General features: G+C 37.5%; 4 protein-coding genes across 10 annotated transcripts; 2 read left to right on the forward strand and 2 right to left on the reverse strand.

The window, feature by feature from the left end:
* Positions 1-340: 340 nt before the first annotated feature.
* On the forward strand, positions 341-2,263 carry LOC117792296 (tctex1 domain-containing protein 2). 2 transcript variants are annotated; one of them, XM_034632366.1, is made up of 3 exons: positions 341-635; positions 706-981; positions 2,252-2,263. In XM_034632366.1, the coding sequence occupies exons 1-2, from the start codon at positions 380-382 to the stop codon at positions 963-965; spliced, it is 516 nt and encodes a 171-aa protein (XP_034488257.1). In that variant the 5' UTR covers positions 341-379; the 3' UTR covers positions 966-981; positions 2,252-2,263. The 2 variants fall into 2 exon arrangements, with proteins under 2 accessions (XP_034488257.1, XP_034488256.1); XM_034632365.1 differs by lacking the exon at positions 2,252-2,263 and adding an exon at positions 1,040-1,494.
* On the reverse strand, positions 1,489-5,744 carry LOC117792293. The gene is made up of 5 exons (XM_034632362.1): positions 4,958-5,744; positions 2,832-4,058; positions 2,097-2,104; positions 1,899-2,026; positions 1,489-1,742 (listed from the first exon to the last, which is right to left on the reverse strand). Exons 1-5 carry the CDS (start codon positions 5,441-5,443, stop codon positions 1,606-1,608), a joined length of 1,986 nt encoding a protein of 661 aa, XP_034488253.1. The 5' UTR covers positions 5,444-5,744; the 3' UTR covers positions 1,489-1,605.
* Positions 5,745-8,073: 2,329 nt separating this feature from the next.
* LOC117792295 (adult enhancer factor 1) lies at positions 8,074-11,533 on the forward strand. Of its 2 annotated transcripts, none has more exons than XM_034632364.1 (3): positions 8,074-9,247; positions 9,346-9,834; positions 9,922-10,073. In XM_034632364.1, the coding sequence occupies exons 1-3, from the start codon at positions 8,599-8,601 to the stop codon at positions 9,930-9,932; spliced, it is 1,149 nt and encodes a 382-aa protein (XP_034488255.1). In that variant the 5' UTR covers positions 8,074-8,598; the 3' UTR covers positions 9,933-10,073. The 2 variants fall into 2 exon arrangements, with proteins under 2 accessions (XP_034488255.1, XP_034488254.1); XM_034632363.1 differs by having other exon boundaries at positions 8,077-9,247; positions 10,058-11,533.
* A 454-nt stretch (positions 11,534-11,987) lies between these two features.
* On the reverse strand, positions 11,988-27,785 carry LOC117792292 (oxysterol-binding protein-related protein 8). 5 transcript variants are annotated; one of them, XM_034632358.1, is made up of 12 exons: positions 27,711-27,772; positions 27,576-27,588; positions 26,701-27,461; positions 22,442-22,543; positions 18,931-18,980; positions 17,682-17,828; positions 17,342-17,573; positions 15,793-16,023; positions 14,421-14,578; positions 14,179-14,357; positions 12,954-14,111; positions 11,988-12,875 (listed from the first exon to the last, which is right to left on the reverse strand). In XM_034632358.1, the coding sequence occupies exons 3-12, from the start codon at positions 27,143-27,145 to the stop codon at positions 12,638-12,640; spliced, it is 2,940 nt and encodes a 979-aa protein (XP_034488249.1). In that variant the 5' UTR covers positions 27,146-27,461; positions 27,576-27,588; positions 27,711-27,772; the 3' UTR covers positions 11,988-12,637. The 5 variants fall into 5 exon arrangements, with proteins under 5 accessions (XP_034488249.1, XP_034488248.1, XP_034488250.1 ...); XM_034632357.1 differs by lacking the exon at positions 27,576-27,588 and having other exon boundaries at positions 27,711-27,785; XM_034632359.1 differs by lacking the exon at positions 22,442-22,543 and having other exon boundaries at positions 26,701-27,776.
* Positions 27,786-27,929: the final 144 nt, after the last annotated feature.

The following is a 27,929-nucleotide window of genomic DNA, read 5'->3' on the forward strand; positions in this document are numbered from 1 at the left end:
CGTCAGCCGTCGGGAAGAGAAGTAATCTAATTTAATTCTTAAAAAAAAAATTATATCGAAAAATCAAGAAAATTCTAAAAACAATAATATAAGATTTAAAAAATTCTAGAAAATAAAAAATCCGAAATTAAGTACAAAAATAGAAACACCCAATTTCGGAAATGTACTTACTTTTTTTTTAATTACAAAAAATCGAGCCAGATCGGACAATTTTGCAGGGTGGCAGCCTTTGCTCCGGCTGGGAACTTCACAGCAGTGTGACCAGCCTTAGGGGAAACAATCAGCTGTTGCCATCTAAAATTGTTATTTTGAGCAGATTTTGCACAGTTTATTATTGGATTTTTGTGAATTGGGATTATTATTAAACTATTAGGATAAAATGACTGATGAAAATATTGCAAAGAATTCGATAAAGCCGGAAGAGTCGAGAGAAAAGTCTGCTACGCCGATAACACCTACGCAGGATAAAAAGCCAACGCCGGCTGCGACTGCGCATCTTTTGCCCGATGCCGAAATGGAAGAGGAGCAAGCAGCACAGCCGGCTGCGTACAGCATGCGTCCGGCATTTGGGGAATCCTTTCCATTGCCGATCGTAAAGAGAATCATGAACAACACAATGGCGGAGAAACTAAAAGGTGAGCTTGAAAAAATCGAACAGCGCCTAAACAAAGAAGCGTCGCTAAGCAACCCAACAAACATTTGCAGACAAAGTATATGACAAGGATGTGGCCAAGACATGGACACGTGAAATAGCCGACGAAGTGAACCAACAGATTGCCGCCAATTCCAAAGTAAAGCGCTACAAGCATGTGGTCCAGGTGATGCTGGGACAAGAATTGGGAGCTGGTGCTACCTATTTATCGCGTTGTTGCTGGGACTGTGATTGCGACACCTCCGTGACGGAAGTATTTAGTAATACGAGCTTGTTCTGTGTATGTACTGTATATGGAACCTATCAGTACTGAGGATAATACTCCTTAAGTGAGTATATTATAGCATTATCTGATTCCCGCTCTAAATAATCTTTTTAATTTTTCAGTTATTATTTTAGAATTATGTTAAGCATACCAAATACTAAGGGAAATCAATCTCTTTAGGATATATTTAAGTGGACGTTGGAATCAATCATCATTAAATATAAGTAACACATCATAACTATGCTAACTTATAATTTATTATGCCATCTGGAATCTAAGAATCGTACAATTACACAGTATGTCAAGTAATTGTTCTGACAACTAAAAAATTCACAATTTATTTAGTATTTTACTTCTATATAATATTATGCTGATAGTTATAAGAACAAGTTAACAATAGAAATAATGATTGATAATATTATTAATTGAATATCAAACTATTGTAAATCTTTATTTTTGTCGCAAAGCAATTACTTGACGCACAGTGTGTACTCCATTTAATCTCTCTACTTGATAAAGCACAAACAATGTTGTGTAAAACATTTGAACATAATTTATAAAAGAAGAGTTTGCATTATTTACAATATACTTTGTATGTTGGGAGTCATCACCAGGAAGCGGGACAGCTTCACTTTCAATAACACCACTGTGCTGACCTTCGTTTTGCACCACTGCACCACACGGTGGATCATTGTATGCGCACGTTGAGCGGATTGAGTATGCGGCCCGACATTACAGCCACGTCCAAGTCTCGATCGATGATGAAAAACAGAAACGGATGATTAACAGAGATCTGTATGGGTTTCGTTTGAGCGCCTGTGTTGCCTGATCCAAAAAGGAAATAGTTATTGCACATTTGTCTTAATGCTGTTGATGCTAATGTTGATAGTGATGGTGGTGCAATCGCAGTTGCAGGTGGGGCCAAACACCTTACCTGCAATGCGTTGCGCCTCAATGCGTCGAGGTGAGGCAACTACTTACGTTTCAGTTGATTGATGGGATGCGTACGAATGTTGACGTCAATCGATTGCTCAATGTGTCGCACATAAACGCCTTTCTCATCAGTCATGGGTCGAAAATCGGCACGATTTGGCTCAAATATATCACAGCTGCAATGAGAAGACACAACAGAAAGTAAAAGTGCCGCCCATAGGAGCTACCAAGTCAGTCTAAGCTTACATGCCCATCTGCAAAGAAAGATGCAGTGAAATGTGGGTAAAAACAAGAAAGAATTGGCGAAGATTTGATAACCTTGCAAAGCTTATTAAATATTTTAAAGAGTTTTAAGTTAAGTTTGGTTCAAATATCTTATCAAATCGAAAAAGATTTTATAGAAAAATTATATTTTTAACCGATTGGTCCTTTGAGAGCTACATTTTATAAGGATTCCTATTAGATTAGGATGTATGAGACAATATTAAATACATAATCTATTAGACAATAAAAAAATTAGTACAATAATAGTTGACAATTTAAAATATTACAATTTAGTCAATTTATAAAAAATCTAAAACCTCAAAGTTAAAAAAAAAATCGAAATCAACTTAATAATCTGGATATCTTGGCAAAATTTATCTACTTTTCCTTTGATTTTTAGTAATGCAGTAACATTTTGATTATGTCAACAAATATATATTTAACGATTAAACTTTTTAAAAAAATGCATGAAATCTTGATTATAACTCAAAAGAAAAATGGTAATGATGCAGTTCGATTCCCAGGACCCAAAATATCTTTCCCTATTTCGGAGTTTCTCTGATGTTCGGTCATGACTATTTTTATAATTAGTTTTCTATGTCCAGACTAGACCTAATATATTTTATTGCATCTTTAATAACGTAACCCAATTCTTCTTGAAACATTATTAGAAACTCTGCAATGGTATAAATGATCCCTTGATTGTAATTAACTTACATTTTGCAAATCGTTGGTGAGGAACATGGTGCCATGGAGCTTGAAATCGGGTATAATGGCCTGAACCCAGCGTGGTTTTAGCTGTTTGCGCATCAATCGCAACGTTGGTCCCAATTTGAGAGATGCTGCAGCTGCCACAATATCCATGTGGTAATCGGGCAGCAGTATCATAAGATTATACTCCGGTGTGTCCAGTTCCAGCTCCAGCACGCTAATCTTCAAGTGCTCAAAGTACTTGTAATAGAGCACAGCATTGTAGACCTTGAAAGTGGTGTGCACCACCTGTTGACTGCCCAGATAGAAGACATGACTTATAACATCCGTGTTGTAGTTGGTTTTTGCCTCGACGCCATCGCTGATGTAATGTGGCTCAAAGTCGTTGGGGATGTGAGCGAATCCTGCAGTGGGTGGCAAGGGCAGCGGATGTGCTGCACCATGTGGTCCATGTGGACTGAACAGTGCCACAAAGAGATTCGCATCCAGATCCTTGTAACCCAGGACGTGTCTCTTATGACGAGCCATTTTTGCTTTACGTGAGGAGGCAGTAGATGGAGTTGGATTTGGTGTTGGATTTGGAGTTGTTGTCTTTGCTGTCCTTCTCTGGACTGGAGCAGTCATTTGGCGTGCCATCATGGGCATCACGGCAACGCGTGCACTGGGCAGATAACTTGGCTTGGGTGTAATGGGATTCGAGTGCTTGAGCGGCGCCTGCAATTTACTGGTGGGTAATCTGGAGACACGTGCCTTTTGTATGCGTAGAAATGGTTCGGCCTCCTCTTCGGCCACAAAGGCGGACACCAGTTCCGCTGCCTCATCCTCGCCAGCTGCTTCGGTTGCCTCGCCGGATTCTGTGGCAGCTGCAGCTTCTGTGCTCGTTGTTTCCGCTTCCGTTGCAGTTGTCGCTTCCTCCGTGGTTGTTGTTGTTGTGGTGGGTGTTGTTGTGATTACTTCAGCTGCTGCTGTTGTTGTGGACAGTTCTGTGGTTGTCTCCACATCTTTGGGCGTTGTGGTCTCCGCCAGCATCTCCTCCGCTGTCGCATTGTTGGATATTGTGGTGTTGGCCACTTCGTTAGCTGCTGTGACATTGGCTGGCGTTGATGATACCATATCTATGCTCAGATCATAGCCATAAAACATCAATACTGTCTCAAAGTCCTTGAGAACTGTTACATTGCTCCGGCTTAAGCTGAGGCCCTTTAGTGGATTATCTGAGCCAAAGAAATAGGTCTGAAAATAAAAAACATAATTTATTTAGTTCAGTTAACCCAAAACATTATTTAAGCTTAGCAAAATTAAATATTAAAAATTTAAAGCTCAAAGTGTATTTCAATTAGAATAGTTCAAAACAAAAAAATATTTAATTCAAGATTCATTAAGCCGAGTTCAAGAGTGAAAACTTGAATTAAATAAACAAAAGCTAATTTATCAAATAAAAACGATGGAAAGGAACATATTTATTATAAAAACTTAAATTTCAATAGTAACTTGAAATGAAAATAAAATAAATAAATATATTAATTAAAAATAATATAAAATAGTTCAAAATAAAATTGGAAATTGCATTAAATAATTAAAATTCATTTTATAGAGGGGCAGAGTGAAGTTGAGAGTTTTACATTATTTATTATTAAAACAGTAAAAATTAATGAATAATTTATAAAGTTTTCTTATAAAATTACAATTTTTGTGAGTTTTAAAAATTTTTAATTTATTCGACAGAAGCAAAATAACTTGTATATCATTTATAAAATTCATTCATGCCCAAAATATTGTGTCCCACTCACTTGCAGATTATGTGAGTAGAACAATCAAATGGGGTCAATAAACCTTCGAAACCGTTTAAAGCATCAATTGAGCATCGATAAGTAGACCTGGCCTAAAATGTGGAGCACAAAACTGCCCTAGGCAATAAAAACAAATACGCAATCAACAACAGATGCAAAGATACAGCTGGAATATATAAATGTGAATGTATCTATCAATAGTATTTTCGACCACGACTGGGTTATTAGTTGTTTTATCAGTAATCCATGCCATAAACTGGAATGGGTTACAACTATAAAAAGTGCTCAACGAAGCATGTAAATTTCAGTTTAGAGGGGAAGAGGGTAGGAAGGGTATCTCACCCTCAGCCGTCGGTGTATATCACGGTAACCGACACGTATTACGTCTCGATTATTGGGCAATTGCAGCACATTCCTCAGTTCGCTGGCACTGCGTCCCGAGGATCCCTCATAGAGCGCCACCAAGACACTGACCAATGCCGTGGGTGAGAAGGCGAAATTATTGCGATTGAGTATGGAATGATAGTGGAGTAGTCGATGGGTTAGATCATTGGTAAGATCCACCATGACCTCGGCAGGAGTTAAGGGCGTTGTGGCCACCAAATGTGGCAGATGATCCAATTCCAGGGGCGTCAATGGCGCCGGCGGCAAAGGGGGATGTGGGTAACCACTGGCCCGAAACTCCTCATGATCGATTTGTATGTAGTGGGCGTGGCAGTGAAAAGGGAGTGTCGCAATCCCAAATACACACAGCCGGACCCAGACCCAGGTGGGGGTCATAATTGGTTTGACGCTTCTGACCTTGTCCAAATTAAAATAAATGCACATTAACTGTTTTTTTTTTTTGTATTTTGTATTTCGTTATTCCCAACTGCAACTGAAGCATGAAATCCGTTTAGCAAAAAACTTGACAAACTTGGTTCGTGATCATAAATTGCATTATTTTTATTATATTCGCATATAATTCAGCCAATCAATTAAACCAAGTGATTTCACGTATTTCGCAATCAAGGTTCTATCAATTTTTTTATTTCAATTGTCACAAAAATTGCTTTTCGAACATTTGTGCATCAAGCTTTGGTTTTAGTTTTTTGTCTGCGATTTTTCAACTGTTTAACTTGATTGTTGCCGGCGAACTGAAATCGTCAAACTCTCTGCTTTTAACTCAACTCAAATACCAAATAACGATCGATGTGTTCGGCAGCTGTAACGATTACGATTGTGACTCGTGCTTGTTTCGGGAATACTTGAAACATCAGTTTTTTTTTTCAGTCACATGATTGATTGATTGGTAACTTAGAAAAATAAACGATACACTTAAAATTAAAAAAAATATATATACGTAAAATAATTAAAACTTGTAAAGTGAATACTAACAATTTTTAATTAATCTTAAAACTTAAGTTGACATATGAATATTCACATTTTAGTTTTTATTTATTAAATCTTATAAATATTTAAACATCTAGGTTGGTTAAAACCTCTCTAAAAACAATAAAAACATTCAGTTAAACACTGCAATTGATTTTTATTATATCCATCAACAATAATAAGTATTATATATTTGTATTAAATGAGTTCTTAGATAGTAATTAAATATTTTGTCTCTATTTTTAACTCGATGATGTTTTAGACAAACACACGTCAATTATTTTCTGCAACCTGATATTAAACTTTATCAGGAAAACTGTTAAGTGCATTTCACTAATTGATTATGAGTACTCGTAATACTTATGAGCATTAATTTTCTTTTAGTTGTCTTACAATGTCCTCGGGAAGATATTACGTATACGCGTGCATCACATATTTCTGGGCTGCTTTTGGAATTGCAGGATTCTACTTTAATCCTAGATCCAGGAAGATGATAAAGTCGCGTTTTCTTTGCTTTTACAGTAGGCTTTTTAGCCTAATTATATTGATTACACCTCCAATGCTTTTAATTGAATATTGGAACACACGGAAAATAATTATAACACAATCGAAGCTGACGACCCTTTGTGTTTTTATATACCCTATAGTTCTGTCGGCTTTAACTGTAAGTTGTATGTACTGTGCGCAACGTTGGCAACGAAGAATATTAAGATTATTTGAGAATCTTTTGGAAATGGAGAGACATGGAATCAAACAATACTATTGTGAACAGGGTCTATATCCAATTCGACTACTCTGGATCAGATTATTGCTAATTCTGCCATATACTATAATTAACATATCATGGGCAGCCGTTGGGAAACGAAGCAACATATTTTACATTAGTATTACCCTCTCAAAATCTTTAGTGAGTGCCTTGGAATTGCTAATATTTACTATGATATGTCAGATTTGTCAGGTGTTCTTGGGAATACAGATACGCCTTGAGCACTTACTTCGATATCCATTGCCAATGTCTATCCAATTGCAGAAGATATTGCAAATTCAAAGAATGTGCCATCGACTTATAGGCATGATTAAGGAATTTTCTTTGATCTTTCAGTTTCCGCTATTCTACTTTATATTGCATCTAATTGCCCAGAGCTGTTATAACGGGTTATTTTTTGTTCGAATGTTATTTGGACAAGCATTATTCGAACTACCCCTCAGATCGATCCTAAGAATTATAGGAATAAACCTAATCGAAATGCTGCAATTCTACACATTGGTCAAAGTCTCTGACATGACTGGAAAACTTATCGAGAGTACCTTATCTATTTTGCGATATCCTAATTTAAATGTAAAATTAGTGGAACGCAGTGTGAGTTTTATAAATAAAAAATAAAAATATATTTTTGTTAATCACAATATTTATTTTAGATTGATTGGTTTGCACTGCAGTTAACTTGGCAAAATATGAGAACCCGCATCTTTGGCATATGCACAATTAATCTTAATTTATCCTTTGTAGTTATGGCTAATATTGTTCTTCATATTATATATTTAGTGCAGAGCGACTACAAGTTTATTAATAACTAGTTGTATTTCTTTAATTATTTTAAGTATTTAGAAATTATATAAAATTATTTAATAAGAATGTAAATTGTAATTTTATACGCACTAATATTGTTATTGAAATCAAAAGTTTATTGTAACCAAAGTGTATGACTTTTAAATAAAAACAAATAATATCAAAATATGAGCATATATTTACTATCTAATTTGAATTTTCTAGTTTAAACTTCCCTTAATTTTCATCCTAAATTTGACCTTCTAAAGTTGTAATCTTATTTTATGTTTTTGTTTTTCTTAAAAAAATATTTAGAATTTTCACTTTATCCGCCACGGATAAAAAAGTTGAATTTTTAAGTTTGGAACTGCTTTAACTGATATATCGATATATCGCTACGTAATCGATAGACTTATCGCTTTTCAGCAAACTCGGACGGTGCAGTACCAGGCAGTTATTAGTAGCCCTGGTTGCTAGTCGCACTGGATGTAAATTATTCGATAGTCGTGCTATCGAATTAGGTAACGACCACCCCCGATGCAGCTCTGCATGTGCTGTAGCCCTGGAAAACCACGCCAGTCATTTTTGTTTTGATAAGGATAAAAAAGAGCGTGGCCTGAGAAAATTTGCACAAATAACACAAAAAGCGCCACAAACAATTGCAAAAACGTTGCAAAGTGTGTGGAATGTTGTGCCGCGCAAAGTGTATACGATATTGAGCGCCCAAGCGCCTACGTGGAGCGCAACGTGTGGTCGCTGGCAAAGGCAAAAAGGCAGAAGCAAAAGGCGAAAGGCAAAAGGCAGCCGAAAGAAGAGCAGACATCTAAAATAACAAACCGACGGGGTGCTCGCTCGTGCAAATGGCAAATGGCTGCAACTTTTCGATACAATTGTATAACGTTAACTACATGAGCGGACAATAATAATAATAAAATTAACCGATAGCTGAACGGAACTGAAGAAAACTGAATTGCAGATAATTTGCAACTCTCGAATACCTCAAAGGGCGCAACTCTCAAAAAATATCAGACAACAAACGAGCCGCAAATAATAAGCAAGTGAAATGCATTTGAATCATGCGACAGCGGCGACAGCTGCTATGGCCAATTATCAGCACTATGCGCCTGCCCAGCTTGCCACGCACAGTGTTGGCGGTGGTGGTGGCGGGGGCGGCGGAGGCGGTGGCGGCGGCGGTGGCAGCTTGAATGTGAACAGCTTGCAACAGACAACAACAATTGCCAGTTTGCAACAGAGTCCGTTTGCATTGCATCAATTGACCGCCGTGCAGGCCATACAACATCCCACCCATCAGGCAATGCTGCATCCACAGCATCCGCTGGTGCACCTGCTCGACATCTCGACAACGACAACGAACAGTGGTGGCAATCATACGCCCATATCACCAATGAAACAGGAGGTGCAGAGTGTCATCAGTGAGGATGAGTCTGTGGTGGATGATCCGCGCAAGAAGAAACAGTGCCACGTGTGCAAGAACAAGTTCCGACAGTTGACCACGTTACGCAACCATATGAAAATCCACACTGACGAGCGTCCCTACAAGTGTAAACACTGTGACAAGGCCTTCCGCCAGATATCAACGCTGACGAATCATGTGAAGATCCATACCGGCGAGAAGCCCTTCACATGCAACATATGCGCCAAGGACTTTCGACAACAGAGCACGCTCATCAATCACATCAAGACGCATAAGGGTAAGCAATAACTATTTAATTTGGTAAAATATCAAATCGCCCCCCTTTTGGTACACTTCTCTAATTCCAATATTTAATCCTTTTAATTCACACTGTAGCGGCTGAGTCGAGCACGCCGACATCGCTACTCAATTATCAGCCGCCGTCCTCATCCGGCAAGCATAGCCGTAAATCGCAGAATCAGATGCACAATGCCTACCAGCAGCAGCATCAGCAGCAGCAACAGCAGCGTGTACAAATCTCAAAGACTCTATACTCGGGGACGTATAGTTCACCACAGGCGGATGAGCTGGTGAAACCGTATCAGTGCAGTGTGTGCAAGCGACGATTCCCACAGTTGAGCACACTGCACAATCATGAGCGGACACACATCGATCCAAAGCCGTACAAGTGTGAGACTTGTGACAAATCCTTTAGCCAGCTGGCGACATTGGCCAATCATAAAAAGATCCATACCGGCGATAAACCGTATACGTGTTCGTATTGCCACATGCAGTTCCGTCAGCAGAGTACGCTCACCAATCACATGAAGACGCATACACATCTTGCGTCCGGCGGCAGCCAGCCATCAACAGTCACAGCCACAGGTGAGCCGCTTGTGTGTTCGCCCTACAACTGAGCCGCTTTCTGTTATCACTGTGTGCATTGATCATTAACGCACTTCCCTAACGAAGCTTTTATTTAAATATTTTGTACGCATGCAAACCCAATCATCAACAACAACAACCACAACAACCAATTGAACCCAACTATGAAACAACCACCATCAACAACATCAACTCTATCAATGATATGTACGTGGACTAACAGTGGATCACTCAGCCATGCCAGCGCCCCTAATACCCGGCACACAGCAATTGACGAGCGGTCTGCTGCCCAACAACCTGCACAGCACAACGCCCAACATCCTACAGCTGGACCATCATCCGCTGCTGCACTTCCTCGATGGCAATACAACAGTTAGCTCTGTCGTTGGCAGCAATGTGGCAGCGGCGGCGGCAAACAGCAAAATCGAACATTATCAGGCATCGCAAACTGGACGCATGAGTGTGGGCAACATCAATATGCTTAAGGGTGACAATCCGGATCGGCCGTTTGGTTGTAGCGTCTGTCGGCGTTTCTTCTCACAGCAAAGCACATTGGTGAATCACATCAAGACGCATACGGGTGAGAAGCCATACAAGTGCAAGATCTGTGAGGTCAGTTTCCGGCAAGTCGCAACGCTCAACAATCACATGAAGATCCATACCGGAGAGAAGCCCTACAACTGTTCCTATTGCCCAAAGCAATTTCGGCAGAAGAGCACGTTACAAAACCATTTGCGGGTGCACACGTGCTAGGCTAGACTCGGCCACGCCCCCTCCAAAAGCAGCAGCAGTAGCGTGACCGACCGACCGCCCGCCCGTCAGCCAGCCAGCCAGCCTGTCAGCCAGCCAACCAGCCATTGAGGAATAGTGCAATATGCATAAGCACATACAGTTTATACTAGATGCAGATACAGATATAAATACAGTTACAGATTCAGTTTCGATACATGCATAAAATACAGTACATACATATATACATATATATATAAATATATATATATATTTGAATATATACTCATATAAAAAAGTGTTATTTACCTGCTGTGCAGAGCGCAATTGTATGTAAACTATATAGTAGAGAGCTGATCCACATGCATGTCCAACTGTAAATTATAAGTCTAGACGTACTCGTATACAACACACACACACACAACTTACAGGGTGTTTAAACCTATACCTAAACTAAACTAAAGTAAACTCTATTCTATTCTAATCCTACTTATTAGCTTCGTAACTGTTGTAATCTTCCCCCCTTTACCCAATGTATCCCCAAACCTAATCCCACCTAAAGTCCACACCCCTTTTTAGTTGCAGGCCCGAGACTTTGATTCTCAGCTTCTCGTCGTGTTAAATGTTAAGCCGAACTTATATAAAACAAACAAAAACAAAATGAAAAACAAAAAAAATAATAAGAAAAATCTAGTTATTGCTACTATACTATGTAATCCCCTCCCGCGTGCGCTCAACACGTCACGCCATCCCACTAAGTGTAAGGCGTAATCAGAAACAAAAACAGAAAGAAAAACAAAAACAGAAAACAAAACTATTTAAATAAGTGTACTCTTAGCGCATATTTAGCAGCATCTTCTACTCACATGACTAAACCGGATAGTTGATCAAAGCTGGATCATCGGGAGAGTCAAACAGAACAGTCGCAATCGCAGTTGCAATCGCGTTTATAATCCCAAAATAACAATAAGAAGATATACAAAATCCGGATTGCTTATAGAACAAAACGTAGAAAACGGAGAGACAAAAGTCCCTATATTAAGTGAAAATATGTAAAACAGCTAAAAATTAAAAAAACAAAAACAAAAACATAAACGTGAATGACCGTAAATGTTGTAGAAAATATATAGTATATATATAAATATATATAAACTATTTGTAAATGTAAGCAAACAGCAACAACAATAATAAAACGAATAAATGCAAAAAAAAAAAAAAAAAACAATACAAAACCATTTATATAAATTTACAAGTGTTTTTGGGTACAGAACTACCCTTAATTACCCACAGTCAATTCTTCAAATGACTCAATTAATATCCCTTAAAGTGATGAAGCTCGAAATTATGTCTCAAATAATAACTCACCCCAATTTTCGTTAATTTGATATATGGAAACAGTTTCGTTGAAATGAAAAGGGAGAAAATGTGTTGAATTTTTATTTCAATTACGAGTTTTACAGATTGTACAATTTGGTGTTTGCTTTATGACAAGTGTTTCTTTTTTTTTTTTTTTTTGTTGACTAAACTTTATTATAATAAGCATTTAAACATTAAATTTCTAGATGTGTATTATGAGTGTATTCGCTCTTAACGAGCTGAAAGCCTCTCGAGCAACTGTTCCTACAAGAAGCTCTTTAAATTATTTAGGAATTGGTTACAGTTTAATGTCAGTGACTTGGAATTATTACGAATTGTTGTTTGGTGCAATTATTAATTAAGATAGAATATACTGTGTAATCATTATAAAACGCCTAAGCCTAAACATACCTGAATGCGATAGAGGGGACACTTCATTTAAACACTTGTTGGGAGCACTAACAACTGGACATTGACGTGAACTATATTGGACTTTATACCATTTAACTTAAGCATAATTCATGATTGACTCTGACTGCGCATCATTGGCAAATTGCCAAGGCATATTTTGTTTTTTGTTTGGGACAGAATATACAAATACATTATAGGCATCATGATATAGCTAGTATATCAATTAGGGTGTATAAATAAGTTTATATATGTTAACTATATATAGCTCAAAAAAGTTTACTTAAGTTTATACAGATAAACCAAAAAGCTATTTGAACAGCCAGCGCAAAATCAGACTAAATGTTAGACCAATTAATGCATAAATCAACGACTTGATGACAATCGATTGGGAGATTCCTCCTCCGACCATTTCATGTGAATACATGCTGTTCATCGATCTGGACATCGGTTGATACTGCATCCGCTCCAAACGACGTGCGATGTCGTTTAATTGCCTCGTATGGTTCTCCAGCGATTCATTCACCTGCTCTAATGCCAACGTGAGACTGCAAATAAACAGAGGTAACAATAGAATCGAACAAGAATGATGGTTTTTTCTTGATTGAGATTAATTGTGATCTTACTTTTTTACTGAGCTGGTGTTGGAGCCACGTTTGACAGCGCCTTGGGGGGACTGGCTGGAATCCGAGTTGGTGTCGCGTGGGGCTAGCACAAGTGTCTTGTTTTTGGCCTTGGCTGCCTTTGAGACGCCTCCGGTGCCGGACAGTATCATGGGTTTACGTGGCCGTATTACGGGCTCATCATCGGGACCCGACACCGATTTGAGACGCGTCTGTGTGAGCACCTTGTAATCGCATTCATATTGACGTACATCGTTGTGTGCATCCCAAGGCCTTAGATCTGCATGCTTGTATATCCATTGGCCATAACTGTCTAGTTCAAAGAGTGTCGGCACATGTTGTTTATCATTCTCAGCACGATCCTTGGCGGCGGCACGTTGTGCCTCTTCGAGCACGGTTTTCTCATCGGTGGCCGCCACCTGATCCTCGCGTGCAATGGCCTCCGATACCAGATGCCAGAGGCGTGCTGATTCCGTTGGCAACTGCTTCTCCATGGGCACCAAATAACGTGTCAATCGCTTGGCCCGCATATCCGCATCCGCTTTGAAGAACAACGTTTCGTCGCCGGTACGCAGATCCTTGATGCGCAGCTCTTTGTCCCAGTGTCCCTGGATGGTGGCCAGCGTCTCCTTGCCCAGCTTGATTTTGCCAACAACCACATTGGTGGCATCGGAGCCACCGAGGAATGGCTTCAGCTTGAATTCGAGCTCCGTCTTGTAACCGGTGTTCTCGCACTCGATGTTTATCTTGCCGCCGAGCTCCATGGACAACGTGCCCATGAGTATGCCCTTGCAGTGGGCGTAGGGCGTGCTCGCCGTATAAATTTCGCCGCGAGGCAGTAGCGTCATCGTTGCCGTGCCCTCGAGTACGGCCGATGTGCTATTGCCGTAGAACTTCGATTTCGCCAAGATGGAGCAGGTAATGCTGAAGCCATCCTCACGATTTGTCACATAGAATGCCGAAACTGGCGGATGATGTGAAACCTGTTCGGCAATATAAAATGTCCGACTGCCATTTGGATGCTCCCAATAACAACGAAATGTTTCACCCAATATTGGATTATAGGGTTTCTTGAGGCCTTTGGGTTTCTTATAAAATCCAGACAGGTACCATTGGACAATTAATTTCATGCGCGTGAAAGCATCATCATTGTGCACCGCTCTGAGTAATAGAGTCGAGAGAAAAAGCTTTGAAGATCACATAGATTAAGAGCAGAGCAGACACCTACTTGGACAGCAAATCCGCATGATAATATGAATCCGACAGCTTGTCCAGAAATGAACGCGGCTCCAGTATAAATGTGGGCAGCACCACTTTGCTTAAATCCATGCCAGGACGCACCTGTTTCACAATGCACCAGATGAGACTCTTGTTCTCCTCCGCCAGTTCCTCCACCTGCTCGCCTTGCTACACTCCACGGAAATGCGGATTAATCAATAGTCGAATACTTTGTCAATCGGTTTCACTTACCGCTCCAAACTCTTCCTCTTCAAATGGTACATAGGTTGTCTCCTCGCATGGCAATGGCTCGCAAACATCATCGTCCTGTGCCGGCTCCGACTCCGAATCGGACTCCAGACCCGACATTGCCGCATTGGGCGCCTCAGTTTGACTGTCTGCGTCCAGATCTGTAACGATTTATAAATCGTTTTAAGCTCTGCTCTTTGTTAAGCTCTTTTAAATTCGTAGCTCAATTAACGACTGTTCCATGGATTATACAGTTTGTGGGATGGTTATATGTATGAAGAATGACATATACATAGGTATGTATGTGCAGCTAGCCCCAAAAGCTTCACATTACAAATTACATGAATTTTGAACGACAAAAACCGAGACTACTTTTTTTCCTATAGAGATAGATACAAATCTATATAGATTTATCCATGCTGGATGAATTAATATTATAAAAAATTAACATTAATAACTCCACCATGAACCTGACTATCTATAGTTTATTTAGCTCAAATGCAACAACTCCAACGACTTGACTAGCAACAATTTTAGCAATAACTACAACATATATTTATAAAAGAGATATACATGGGCATTTCCACAGAAAGATTTACTTATTTAATTTTTCTCTGAAACATATTGATGTCAATATTTTTAAAGTTTTTTCCAGTAAAACTCTCTTCAAATTGTAAATTTTAAGATAATATGCAAAGAAAATATTAATCTAATGCGAAGACAAATAACAAAAAGACTGAACATTTTTTTGAAATACAATTAATTAAAAAAATTAACTAACATTATTCCAAATTATAATCAAAGCATTGTAATGTATTTTACTAATTCAAGTCGAAACCAACTATTACATATATCTTTTTCTTTTCTTTACTGAACATATTTCAACTTGATTGTACTTTTTAAGAACGTAAACATTTTCATGTTTTTTTATCACTGTGGAAATGCCCATATACTATAGAAGCTATGTAGTTGGGTCCTTCACCCTTGACATTGATCTGAAATCGCGGACGCAGCAGACAGGCAGGTGGAGCACTCGCTGGACGAGATGTGGGATGGGATTCCACAACTGATACACTGCTGCTGGCGTAATCATCGTCGTCTTCATCATCATCGCTGGAGCTGCTGCTGGCAGGCAAAGTTAAGGACTTGCGTATCGAATGTGGATTAAAATCAATGCTGGACACATCGCTGCCACGTGGTGATCGCCCAAATCGTGGCAATCTCTTGGTACGCTCCCAGTTATTCACGGCGCTGCTGTAGAGCTGCTGCAGCAGAAGCGGCGTCTGGGCACGCGACGGGATGCTGTTGTCGGAGCGTGAAGAGTGTTCCTGTTCTGCCGATGGCGGCGGCAACAGCCACTGTTGCGTCCACTTACCGTGATCATTGAAATGCTTCTCGTAGTCCGCCTCCGACCACTGCGTCTCATGGGAAACGGGCAGCGGTTCGCCGGCGTAGGCACTCGAGGGTGTTGTGCTGCTGTTCGTGCGCAACAATAGCGCCGAGCAGCGCAATGACAGCTCCAGTGCGTCCATCCAGCACTTGCCAGCCGCCTGACTGGGTGCCCGAAAGATCAGGTAAGCGGTGGGCAGCGGTTGCACCACAGCGCCTATAAAAGAAAAGACCGATTAGTCATTGATTTAATACACAGTTTATCAACTTAAAACCATGTTAAAAATCGGACAGTAATTTGAAAAAGCACCAAGTGTTTAAGAAAAAAGTAAGGAGAATGCTGGAATAAAATTTATTTTTCCAATTTAGAAGTTTAATAATGATAAAAATTAATTGAAATTGAATAATGAACCAACTTCAAACTGTCATAACTTGATCTAATTTGAACCGATTTTCAAGTGGAATGTCATTTTGATCATGATTTGGCCTATATATTCATTCTGCATTCAAATATTTTGAAATTCGTTCAAAAAATTATTTTGCTATAGTTATTGATTTCGATACTAAGGGTCCTCCCTTAGGATTTTCGAAAATTCAAAATTTTAAATCTTAAGCTTTCACTTTTAATCAACTCCTGATATGGTAATTAGTATATAACAACACTTAAAACTTGATTCTGAGACCTTTCATTTTTTTTGTAAAAAATCATGCCAAATTGAACAAAAATTTGAACTTGTAAAGTGGCTAAATCCGAAGTCTGACCAACTTCAAAATGTCATAACTTGATCAAAACTAAACCGATTTTCAAGCGGAATGTCATTTTGATCATGATTTGGCCTCTTAATTCATTCTGCATTTAAATTTTGTTCATTTAGAAAACTTAATTATTTTTGACCAAGATTCGATATTGATGCTAAGGGTCCCCCCTTTGAAATTTCGAAAATTCAAAATTTTAATTCTCAAGTTTTCGCTTTTAATCAACTCCTTATATCGTAATTAGTATGAAACAACACTTTAAACTTGATTCTGAGACCTTTTATTTTTTTGTAAAAAATCATGTGAAATTCAACAGAAATTTGGACTTGTAAAGTGACTAGCTCCGAAGTCTGACCAATTTCAAACTGTCATAACTTTATCAAAACTGAACCGATTTTCAAGTGGAGTGTCATTTTGATCATGATTTGGCCTATATATTCATTCTTCATTTAAATAGTTTTAAATTTGTTCAAAAAAATATTTTGCTCTAGGTCTAGCTATTTATTTCGATGTATAAAATGATAATAAATGTATAAAGTGACATCTTAACATTTTAAATGTTTCAAAATTGATTTGTTGTACCTTTACGTACCGGTACTGATACCGAAAACGAAAGAAAAAACTGAAATAGAACCTTTTACCGAAATAGTTATTTCGGGACGTTCCGGAAGCTAAGCCGTAACCTATATTTGACCAGTTTTATTCTATGGCAGTTTCAAGTTTATGAATGTGTAATTTTTTAATTTTTCAAAAAAAATTACCTGACTAATTGCTCTTACCTATGGTCTCCTTGTCGGGGCCACGTGGTGCCCAAATTGATTGCTCGAGAGGATGAAAGAGTTTGAAACAGAAGCCATCCTTCTTGCTGGGACGCTCAATCACCTGACACGAGGTCAACATCACTGTGCCCACCCAGTGGCTGCTCTTTGTCTTTTGGCTCTTGTAGATGAGCAACAAGCCAGGCTTCAACACGCACCACAGCTTCGTCCACGACTTGAGAGTGCCGCGCACCTGAAGGTAAAAAAACATTTTTGGTATAATATACAAAGAAAAATTTCGTTTTTTATGTAGTGCTATTGATGACAAATTAGTATCTAGAATTTAATATAGATAGCTCACCTTTAGCCAATCGGCCAACACTATGACCGCCGGATCCTGCAGAGAATTCATTAGCTCGCTTGCCACACGCTTCTTCTCCCGTCTATAATTCTTCCGTTGCGCCTTATAAGACTCCTTGCGATTCAACTTTGCTGCATCTGCCGCAGACTGTGGAGCACAAAAAGCAAATACTTTATTAGCCATGGCCTAAAAGTTTAACCAATATTTAGGGACACCTTTCGACAGCTACGAAATACGTTGAAATATTTGAAAAACATGTGCTTCTGTTTAAATCCCCCTTCAGTCAGTATATATATACGTGTGTGTGTGTGGATTTGTGACTCAGTGTGTGTGTGTGTGTCTACACCAAGTGCTCAACTTGTTCTAAAACATTTGAGCACACGAAATCAAATGGCCGAATCCGTCAGCTATTGTTAATCTAATTAGCATTTATTAAGAAATCACTTTACAAAAAACAAAAAAAAACACTTTAAAAAACCCAGAAAAATATTTTCAAAAAAATCTAGAAATACTTTTATCTTTAATAACATCAAGCAAAGTTAATTTTTTACCATCAAAGTAAGCGATAAACATATAATTTTTCAAAATTCCAACAAAAAAATTTATTCTGTTCTGATGAAATTCGTTAAAAAAGTTTGACTTGATTGTCAGAATTTCCAAATTTCTTTAAGAATTTAATTGAATCTTTTGTTTTGACTTTCATTCGAATGCGCAAGCACATTTAAATTATTATCATCAAAGTAAGCGATAAACAAACAATTTTGTATAAAACATTTTTATTATAATTTTAAATTTGGCTTTAAATATTTTGATTAATCCGAAAATTGTTAACAAATAAATTCTTCTTGCATGCCAAAAACTAAACATACAACATTTAATTTATGGAGCTGGCAGATTGCCCACTAATACAGTTATTCTGATTCGATTTGGAATTCAAGATAAGCAAAGAAACCTTAAAAATATTTCGCCAATATTTTATGCATGTGGCATGTTCATATCTAATGCTAATTATGCGTCACATCGATTATAACGAAATTAGACAATGTTCGGTCTGTTGTGATAAGAGCTCTTATCAGTCGCACACGTATGGCCAGCAACATTACAATTCTTGACCCAGTTTCAGTTTAAAGAATCAGTTCATGGCGTTAAAACAAACGTAAATTTTTATAAAATATTATTGCAGCATTATTATTATTACGTATTATTGTTGTTATTATTATGTTGTTATTATTGTTTGGTTTGCACTTGCCTTATCTGCCAGATTGCCATCGCGATTATCTGAGGCCCAATTGGCGATTCCTGCAAAAATACAAATTTTTGATTTATTTATAAATTCGACGCGAGGTGAGATTTGTAAGTTAAAGGGCCAAGAAAATAAATTAAAAAATGTTTGGCTAAGTTCAAAAAGCAATTTGGAAACATTTCCACGATCTTTTTGTATATATATATATTTGTAAGTATATACATATGTTTTTATATATGTATATTTTTGGTGTGTTTATGCACATAACACAAATCAACATTGTCTCAAGGTAGCTCGCTCTGTTTTATTTATTTAACGAATATGTTTTAATTTATTTCGCAATACAAACAAAAGCAACAAAACACAAACACACACCGCACTCATACTACCGCACATACACGCACACACATGCCCGTAGAGATTCTTTTGGGTTTCTCTCTGTCTCTCTCACATGCTCATTCTCATTCTATAGCTTTTGGGCCGGGCACTTGCATTATAATAATATACACCATTCCCTCATTGGGCACACTTTGCACATTAACTTTGTACGAGTACGCGCTAAACAATTGTCAAAGGAATTTAAATATTTATTAATTAGAAATAATTAGTCAATTCGAAATTATTGCTGGTTACGTTATCATTGCTTATATTGTTTTTATTATTATTACAAATCATTTTAAGCGCGCTAAAATTTTGTCAACAGAATTTAAATATTTAATGAGTGTATATAAAATTATTATTAAAATATTATTATTATTTATAATAGCGCGCTATAAATACGCGTGAAGCGTTTTCGATATTAATTAAGTGTAAATAACATTTCAGTTCATAATTGTTCACTGTTCGCAAATGGAGAAGAGAAGGAGGAAATGAGGAATGGGGAAGTGGCGCTCTGATTTGATTTCTAAGGCACTTGCTTTGTAAAAGATTCATCACAATTCTTTTGAAATTTGCAATTTTGTTGCTGAGCGCGTTAATTGTTGTCGCGCATATTTATTTGTTTAATTCATTTGGCACTACATGGCGTATGCGTGATATTTTGGAATAAAACGCACAAGAAAAGTAACGCGTATCCGTATTGTGCGAGTTGCGAGTATTATCCGTAACTATTGAATGCGTGCTTGGGATGCCCCCACCGACTGACACTCGACTCTCGACAGACTGATTGAGATATGTGTATATGTATTTGTATATATATATATATATTTATTGGCGGTGCCGTGGCGAGCACGAAAACAAACGCAGGCTAACTACGGAGCCGGAGACGCAAACGACAACTGAATGGCCAAAGAGCAGCTGCCTCTGCTGCTGCCTCTGCCTCAGCTTTTTTTTTTTTTTTGCCTTTGACGCTGACGCTGTCGCCGTCGCTCTGTCGCTGCCCGCCCAGCGGACGATGACGATGACGCTCGACGACGCGTCGCTGCCGCCATATAATAATGAGCTATTAGCTATGTAGTTGTTATTGTTGTTGTTTGTTATTTGTATGCTAGCCAAAAATCAAAACATATTTTATTTTTTTTGAAAACATTTTCGAAATTTTGTATTCAAAAAACTAAGTGAAATGAGAGAGAGAGACTGCAATTTTGAGATACACAGAGATGAAAGTGTTGTTGTCTATAGTACTCCACACGACAGATATGATATCAGTGCGCAGTCAGCGTCGCAGTCTGCTTTTATCCATCTCTTTCACTTACACACTTCAGCACTCTCACTTGCTCTATCACTCTCTCTTTCTCGCAGCGTCAACTGCAAACATTTGGGGCGTTATCGATGAGGTTATTAGCTGGCCTAACTACTTAGATATATATGTACATATGTCTTGTCTCACTGCGTGTGTGTGTGTGTGTGTGTGTGAACTATACACTCACTTTGCTGTATATGTGTGTGTGTGTGTGTTTACTATGAGCTCATGAGAAGTGATCCTAAAGCGTGTGTGTTACTCAAGTATCAGCACATTAATGCTCAGCTTAAAATTTTGCATATATATTTACAAGACTATTGATCGACAAGTAAAAGTTGTATTATAATAAGTATTATGATTTATACTTGTATCTTTTATATGCTTGTAGATCGGTAGATACTTAGTATAGCTGTTTATTTCTCTTGGATCTTCTACTAAAAATACCCCGATGGTATCACGATCTTTAATCTTATTATCAAGTTATTTATTTTTATTTTAGCACATACTCAGATTTTCTGTGGATCGCTAGACATATTCTATAACTGTCAATTGTAGTCATGAAAAAAATTTTGATCAATTAAATATTTTGAAATACTCCAGATTTCAAAACTTTTTCTTCCATTTAAATTTTCCAGATAAAAATATAAATATGTATATTTTCGACTTTTCAAACATAAATAAATATAGCTATAGATCATCTTAAATACTCTTTTCAGGGGTGTTCCAGAAATACAAGACAACAAAACAAAGACCATTAATTTTTGGTTAGTTTTCAGTTGGTTTAAATTTCTGGAACATCCCTGATTAACTCTCAATTAACACCATTTTCTAAGCTGTGAACATTTTAATTCATTGAACTTATTCATCATATAATCCACGTGTTAGCCATTGCCTAAACGCATTTTTAGTCTCTTTCGCACATGCTGGCCAATAGAACAATAAACAAATTTGCTGCTGCCTTGCATTAGTTGTGCCAGATGTGCCACAAAATCAGAACATTTCAATGCAAACTTTATCGCTATGATAGATAGCTAGACAAATAGATAAAAAAAAAACAAATATGAAATAAATGTTAGAAACAGGTGTTCACTGGGTAAATTAGTCATACTTCTTATGTTACTGACAATTTGAACTTCTCTGCATGAATCAGACTTTGAAAAAAAGAAAAACACAATAAAAGTCAGAGGTTTGTTATCAGAACACCACGAAAAATATTTGAAAATTGCTATCGTAAAGTTCTGCAGTCAAATTGTTAAGCGGGCATTTCTGTTGTTCTTGATGTTTGTCCATTAATTAAAGCTTATCGAGAGTGCGAAAATTTTTAAGTTCTACAACAACTCTATATATAAACTGAGCGATAAGATATGGTACGACAGTTTGACAGTTGGGCTTGCTGAGATGATATAAATGTATCGAGGTGTTTTAGTAATGCCTTAAGCAATAAACCTTTTGATAAAAGGATACAAGAAATGAAAGCTAAATCATACAAATGACAACCAAGTGCGTCACTACGGTCAGGGTCAAATGTTAATATATAAATATACAACTACTTCTACATCAATCTATCTATCTAAATATATTTACTCGTATCTGTTCAAGAAATGCATACAAATGCGTATTTTAGCCAAGTATGAAACGGGCTAACGTTTAATTCAGTTTGATGAGAGAGAAAGCAAAAGCTAAATGAATGTGCACAAATTGTTAACGAGTTTTGTGAATATTCAATTGAAATGATCATTAAAATGCTTAAATGATAATGAAGATCTTAATAACGATTACGATCAGTGATTAATCTAGTAATTTGTTTGATCTGTGCATAATTTTGAAAAACTTCACCTGGCGATGATGGCGCTGGGCTGTTGCTCAAACTGTCTGTGGAGGGCAGTTTGGTTAATAGCACTTTTTGCGAGGGTCGACGCTTGAATTTGAAATCGAATACTGCAGTTATCAGCAGTTAGCACCATACATAGAATGAATTAAAAGAGAAACAAACAGAGTAAGAGAGTAAGAGAGAGAGAGAGAGAGAAAGGGGGAGAGAAAGCGTTCAATTTATCTAAGTTATTATTCTAATACTATAGGCAGTACAGATACACAATTACATTAAAAACATGTACACGTTTTGTTTTTAAAATTAATTTGGACACAGACAAAAGCAGACAAATAAATAATAAATTGTTTATACATTTAATATTTAAATGGAAAGCTAAAATCCTGGAAGATAATCTTTAAAGGGTGTCCAAGGGTTTAGCACATATAAACACATAAAATATACATTTAGACACATACATAAATCGACAGATGGACAATACTTACAATGGCGGATCAATTGAATATTCTATTATATATTTATTTTTATAATATCCACGAAAGAAAGTTTTTTTATATAAATATTATAGCGTTTTAAATTATAAAGTGAAAAGTAAGAAAAAAATATTAGATATGGTCTTAGATTGCTTTAAAAAAAATAGATATTTTGACTACACAAAATATTTTAAAGTTAATTTTTAACAGAACTATAAAAAAAATGTAACTATAGTATATTTAAAAGAAAAAGATTAAAAAGTCGTACTGCTTGTGTGTACGTTAGAAAATGAAATATATTAAGCTTTGAATTTTGTTTTCAACGTAGATTCATCAATCTAATTTAATTGATTTAATTTATATCAATTGATTATACAAAAAATCCCCAACTGACCGTATCAGAGCAATTGACAAGCCACGGGGCATCGTTTTTTTTTTTATATTTTAGTACGTGTCTATTAATCGTTGTAAATTAATTAAGTGCTGCTATCAATTTACTGCCATCGCATATTGAGCACAGCACGCAGTCTCCAAGACTCAATAGTGGACTTTGTTGGTTGTTGGAACACAGGTCCTTAATCTTCAACCACTGGCGATGGGATGCCACGATAAAATGCATTGATTGATTTCTAAATAAAGCGCTTGCAGGCGATTCAATTACGCAATTACTAAGCTATAGGCGAGGCCGATGGCCCCGATAAGGCCCCGATATAGCAAAAGTTCAAAGTTCAAAATGGATATAATGGACATATGACGCCTAATAGCCATAGATTAAATTTATCGTCAGATGCACAGTTGCAGAATGAGCGAGGTGCAATGGGAGTGTTTCAAATGATGAATGACATCAACATCGAAATGCACTTTTACTTCTTTTTTTTGTTGCCACCATTTGTGGCAATGTGACGTCACGGCGCCATCTTCGCACTTGAATATGTATATTTGTAAGAACTTGTTGAAGGGGGGTTTGTGGTTTATATAATCCAATTACTGTATTATGTACTTGCTGGTCAATGTGTGGCAGGCGGCATGTGTAAGTGGAGCGAGGCTGCCACTGTGTATGTGTGGAGGGGTGGCAACTCATTAGGTATGCAATCGTTTGCCTCCATTTGGAGCTGGCAATCAATATGCATACACTATTACATACATTTACATGTATGTGCATCAATTTTCGCACCGCTCTCTAATTTATTACACGGCAATTTGCCCAAAAGCCTGCTATGAAATATTCAACACACCCAAACATGACTAAGTACACTCAGAGAAAAATGCCCTGATGTCTAAATAATAAATAGTGACTATGGAAAATCTACTGAGACATTAAGCAAGATTTTCAATCAGTGATCGGTCCATTACTTGTAATGGATCAGTTATCAGCACCTGCTGAATGGAATGATGTCTTTTTATAAAAAGTTCGTAAATTTTTATATTCGTCGAACGAAAAAAAAATATCAGTATCAGGTATCACACGAAACATATTTTGAGATATTGATACCAAAACTGGACATTTTTTATTGTTGGAAAGATCCTGCTAAATGGACTAAGTACTTATCAAGTATCATGATCATATATATGTATATATTCTATTATAATAAAAGTTCAATCAAATCAAATACCATGCGTTTTCTCAGTGTGTAAAGTATTCCAATTCATAGATAGAGAGAGCGAGAGAAATGACGATCGAAATTCGGTCTTTATGAAAGTGCACAAGTAAATTCCATTAGCATTGAGATGAATGGAGTAAAAAAAAGGAAGGGGGAACGGATGAGTTGCTCGGTTTGGGGCTAAAGCAAAAGTTCATGGGGCAGCTCTCACTGATGACCTTTGCCTCTCGAAATTGTAACGAAACAAAAATAGAATGCAGCATGCCTCATCATACTACACAATACAAACTTGCCCTTTTTTATATCTACATACATACATTTTTTTGTACATATGTACAGGAGACAATAAATAAAGAAAAATGAAATGCAAGAAATGGACACATCACAAAACGCAGCGACGCATCGATTTTTGTTTTTGCGCATTTTTCCCATTCCATATTGCATATGAATTCAACTCACACAACTGCTGCAATTCCCATCGTTTTGTCCCACTGTGCTGGAGCCGAAGTTAGCTGGAGGGCAATAAAAAGTGTCCGAAAACTAATTGCGCATATAAAATTATAAATGTGCGAGTATTTAAACAATAATAACACTACATATATCTGCTAAATATGATATGGCAACAATTACACACAATAAAACTCATACCAAAAATATTACAGGCTATAAAAGTAGGCATATTCAGCGTACCGAACCGCACATAAACTTTTAATCTTAAATAAATTGAACAAATTATATCTTTTAGCTAGATATATTCTAGAAAATAAAAATATATTAATTGAACTGTGTACAAAATGTATCTTAATCTTCTGTCATCATTTTTCTCATGACTTCATCTGTATTATTACACTATGATTTATTATAAGCCCATGGTCAAGACTTATTTTATAGTTTAAACTTTAAAGCTTAGTTCCCTGATCTTAAATGTTCAACTCGTGAGCCTGGTTTAAAAAGCTTTCGTTCATTAGACACTTTTATTGGAACAACTGGTTCAGTAGAGAAATATAGCTAGTTCGATGAACGATAGAAAGGTCAACTGAACTGGTTTAACTTAAAATCTGACTTGAATAGTTGAATATGATGTATATGTAAGTTAAACGTAAATATGTAAATACACACAAAATAGCCGAAGGTCATGTCGCTAGTGCTATACCACATAAGTTAGTTTAAGTTTTATAAACTCTTCTAGCTTCTCAATATTAATATAAATAATAATAATAAACCTGATAAACCTTATAAATGTGTATTTTCTTTTATTAAAAAGAAAAACGCAATAAGTCTAAGCTAATCAATAAGAAACTATGGCGACACACACACCTACTCATTACTTTGTACACATATAAGCACATACATACATACAGCTGTGAATTATGAATAGAAACAGGTGCAAGTGCAAGTGACGCGAAAGAAAGGAAGAAGAAGAATGAGTTTGCATTTAAAATTTGGTTGGTTCAACGCTAACTGAACTCAATCAACAATTAACGCCCCACACACACAAATACAAGCAGCAACAATAACAATAACCATAACAAACGATATGATACAAGCCTGAATAAACGGATGAGTGATAGAGCGGAAGCGCATCAAACGCCAAAGCAAAGCGTGTGAGGCGATGATGATGATAGTCGCGGACTGTCATTGAAATGCGAGAAGCAACAAAATCAAAACAGAAACGAAACGAAACATGGAATTAGCATGTAAGAGCATCAGTGTTGCCAAGTTAGCCGGAAGTCTGGCTATTTAAAATATACATTTAGCTATTTATTTTTCGTAAGCTGTGTGCTTAAAATTTGCACGCAAACATAATGAAAATTGCAACAAATGCAAAATAGACAAAATAATAGAAATTTTATTTAAGTTTGATTTTTAAAACATTGACTATTTTCTTTGCAAATTAAGCTATTATTTTGGCTGATTTTTTATTAAATCGAATATTTTTCACTCTATAATGTTGGCAGCACTGATATGCACACACATACGTAGTTGATCAAAACGAAACGAAATAGCAAGTTGTTATTTTTGTTATGAACAACAACAAAATTGGAAGAAAGAGAGGGAGAGAGAGCAAGTGAGCTGCTGTTTGAGACAGGAACGAATAGACAAAGCACAACAACTACACAATACGACATTGAAAAGCAATTGACATGTTTCCTGGACATGTCACCATGTTGATGCTGCTGTTGCTGCACTCACCTGAGGACTGCCTGAGGCCGGCGCTATTTGGTGGCGTTATGTTAATGCCACTGATGCTGCTGCCGGCGCCGCCGAGCGATTGATTGGAAGCGGCCATGGAATGTGCGCCCGTCTGCAGCGTCTGCAGCTGGAGATGACTGCCAGTGGCAGTTGGGACGCTGCTCGATTGCGGCGGCTGCTGCGGTGTGCCGGGTACGGAATGCGAGGAGGATGTGCTGGAGGCGGCAATGTTGCCCAGCGGAGGCGGCACTAGAGAATCTCCACCGCCTGCGTGCTGCTTTGCGCTGCCTATGCGAATGGGTGTGCTGCTGCTGCTGATTCCCGTTCCCGATCCCGTTGCAGTTCCCGTTGCGGTTGCAGCTCCAAGGGAAGCAGCTGGCGAGTTGAGGGGCGTGCTTGGGGTAGCTACTCCAGACTGTTGTTGTTGCTGTTGCTGCTGTTGCATTATGTCGTCTTCTTCTTCAAGTTACACTTGTCGTTGTTGTTGTTGATTTGCTTTTCTCTGTTTTTTGTTCTCCTTCTTTAGCTTTTGCTTATTGCTTTATCAGCATGGCATTTGCTCCAATTGACACACACACACAGAAACTTACACACACACACACACACAAGCAAGCACGCACGGCCAATTATTGATTTTGTTGTTTAAGTTTCCCTTTTTTTGCACATACAATTTATTTTTTTTTCTTTTTTATTTATTTTCTGTTGTGTTCAACTGTTTTGAGTTATTGCCAATTTAAAACTAAAGTTCTGCTGTTACTTATCTATGTACGTGTGTGAGTGAGTGTAATCATATTTTTTATTTATATGAGTTGGAGAGCCTGCTCCGTAAACATTTGGCTAATTAAAGAAAGCAACGTTGCAGCCACGTAACGTACCAATTAGTAATGACTGCAGAAACAGAAACAGCAGAAACAAGGCGGTCAGTATTATTATTCTTATACACACACACGCTCACACACTCAAAGAAACATACACGCACACACATACAAATGCGAGAGCTTGACACACACTTTTTCGTATCGCAAGTGAATTTTCCGCGTGGGTGCTCCGACAACGTTCGCGTCTCACGTTCAACTGAAACTGAAGCTGAGACTGCGGCACACAACGCATTCACTTACACATACAAACACACATGCAGATGTGTGCTTGTGTGTGTGGTTCGTTTCTCATTTCCAAAAAGCTAAACTAAACTTGTTTCTTGGCTTTCGTGTATGAGCTCATCCAATGCT

This window comes from Drosophila innubila (genome assembly GCF_004354385.1).
Source record: "Drosophila innubila isolate TH190305 chromosome 3R unlocalized genomic scaffold, UK_Dinn_1.0 2_E_3R, whole genome shotgun sequence".
NCBI lineage: Eukaryota > Metazoa > Arthropoda > Insecta > Diptera > Drosophilidae > Drosophila > Drosophila innubila.

Bases quoted from the DNA above. Each gene is read 5' to 3' on its own strand.
- LOC117792292 (XM_034632357.1), bottom strand. From the start codon at position 27,145: ATGCAACAGCAGCAACAGCAACAACAACAGTCTGGAGTAGCTACCCCA. The intron at 14,579-15,792 runs GTAAGTGGACGC...AAATCGTTACAG, and splicing joins GAAGCATTTCAATGATCACG to ATCTGGACGCAGACAGTCAA. The intron at 12,876-12,953 runs GTAAGATCACAA...GTTTATTTGCAG, and splicing joins AACACCAGCTCAGTAAAAAA to TCTCACGTTGGCATTAGAGC.
- LOC117792293 (XM_034632362.1), bottom strand. From the start codon at position 5,443: ATGTGCATTTATTTTAATTTGGACAAGGTCAGAAGCGTCAAACCAATT. The intron at 4,059-4,957 runs GTGAGATACCCT...TTTTATTTTCAG, and splicing joins ATATACACCGACGGCTGAGG to ACCTATTTCTTTGGCTCAGA. The intron at 1,743-1,898 runs GTAAGTAGTTGC...TTTTTGGATCAG, and splicing joins TCCCATCAATCAACTGAAAC to GCAACACAGGCGCTCAAACG.
- LOC117792295 (XM_034632363.1), top strand. From the start codon at position 8,599: ATGCATTTGAATCATGCGACAGCGGCGACAGCTGCTATGGCCAATTAT. The intron at 9,248-9,345 runs GTAAGCAATAAC...TTCACACTGTAG, and splicing joins TCACATCAAGACGCATAAGG to CGGCTGAGTCGAGCACGCCG. The intron at 9,835-10,057 runs GTGAGCCGCTTG...GTGGACTAACAG, and splicing joins ATCAACAGTCACAGCCACAG to TGGATCACTCAGCCATGCCA.
- LOC117792296 (XM_034632366.1), top strand. From the start codon at position 380: ATGACTGATGAAAATATTGCAAAGAATTCGATAAAGCCGGAAGAGTCG. The intron at 636-705 runs GTGAGCTTGAAA...AAACATTTGCAG, and splicing joins AATGGCGGAGAAACTAAAAG to ACAAAGTATATGACAAGGAT.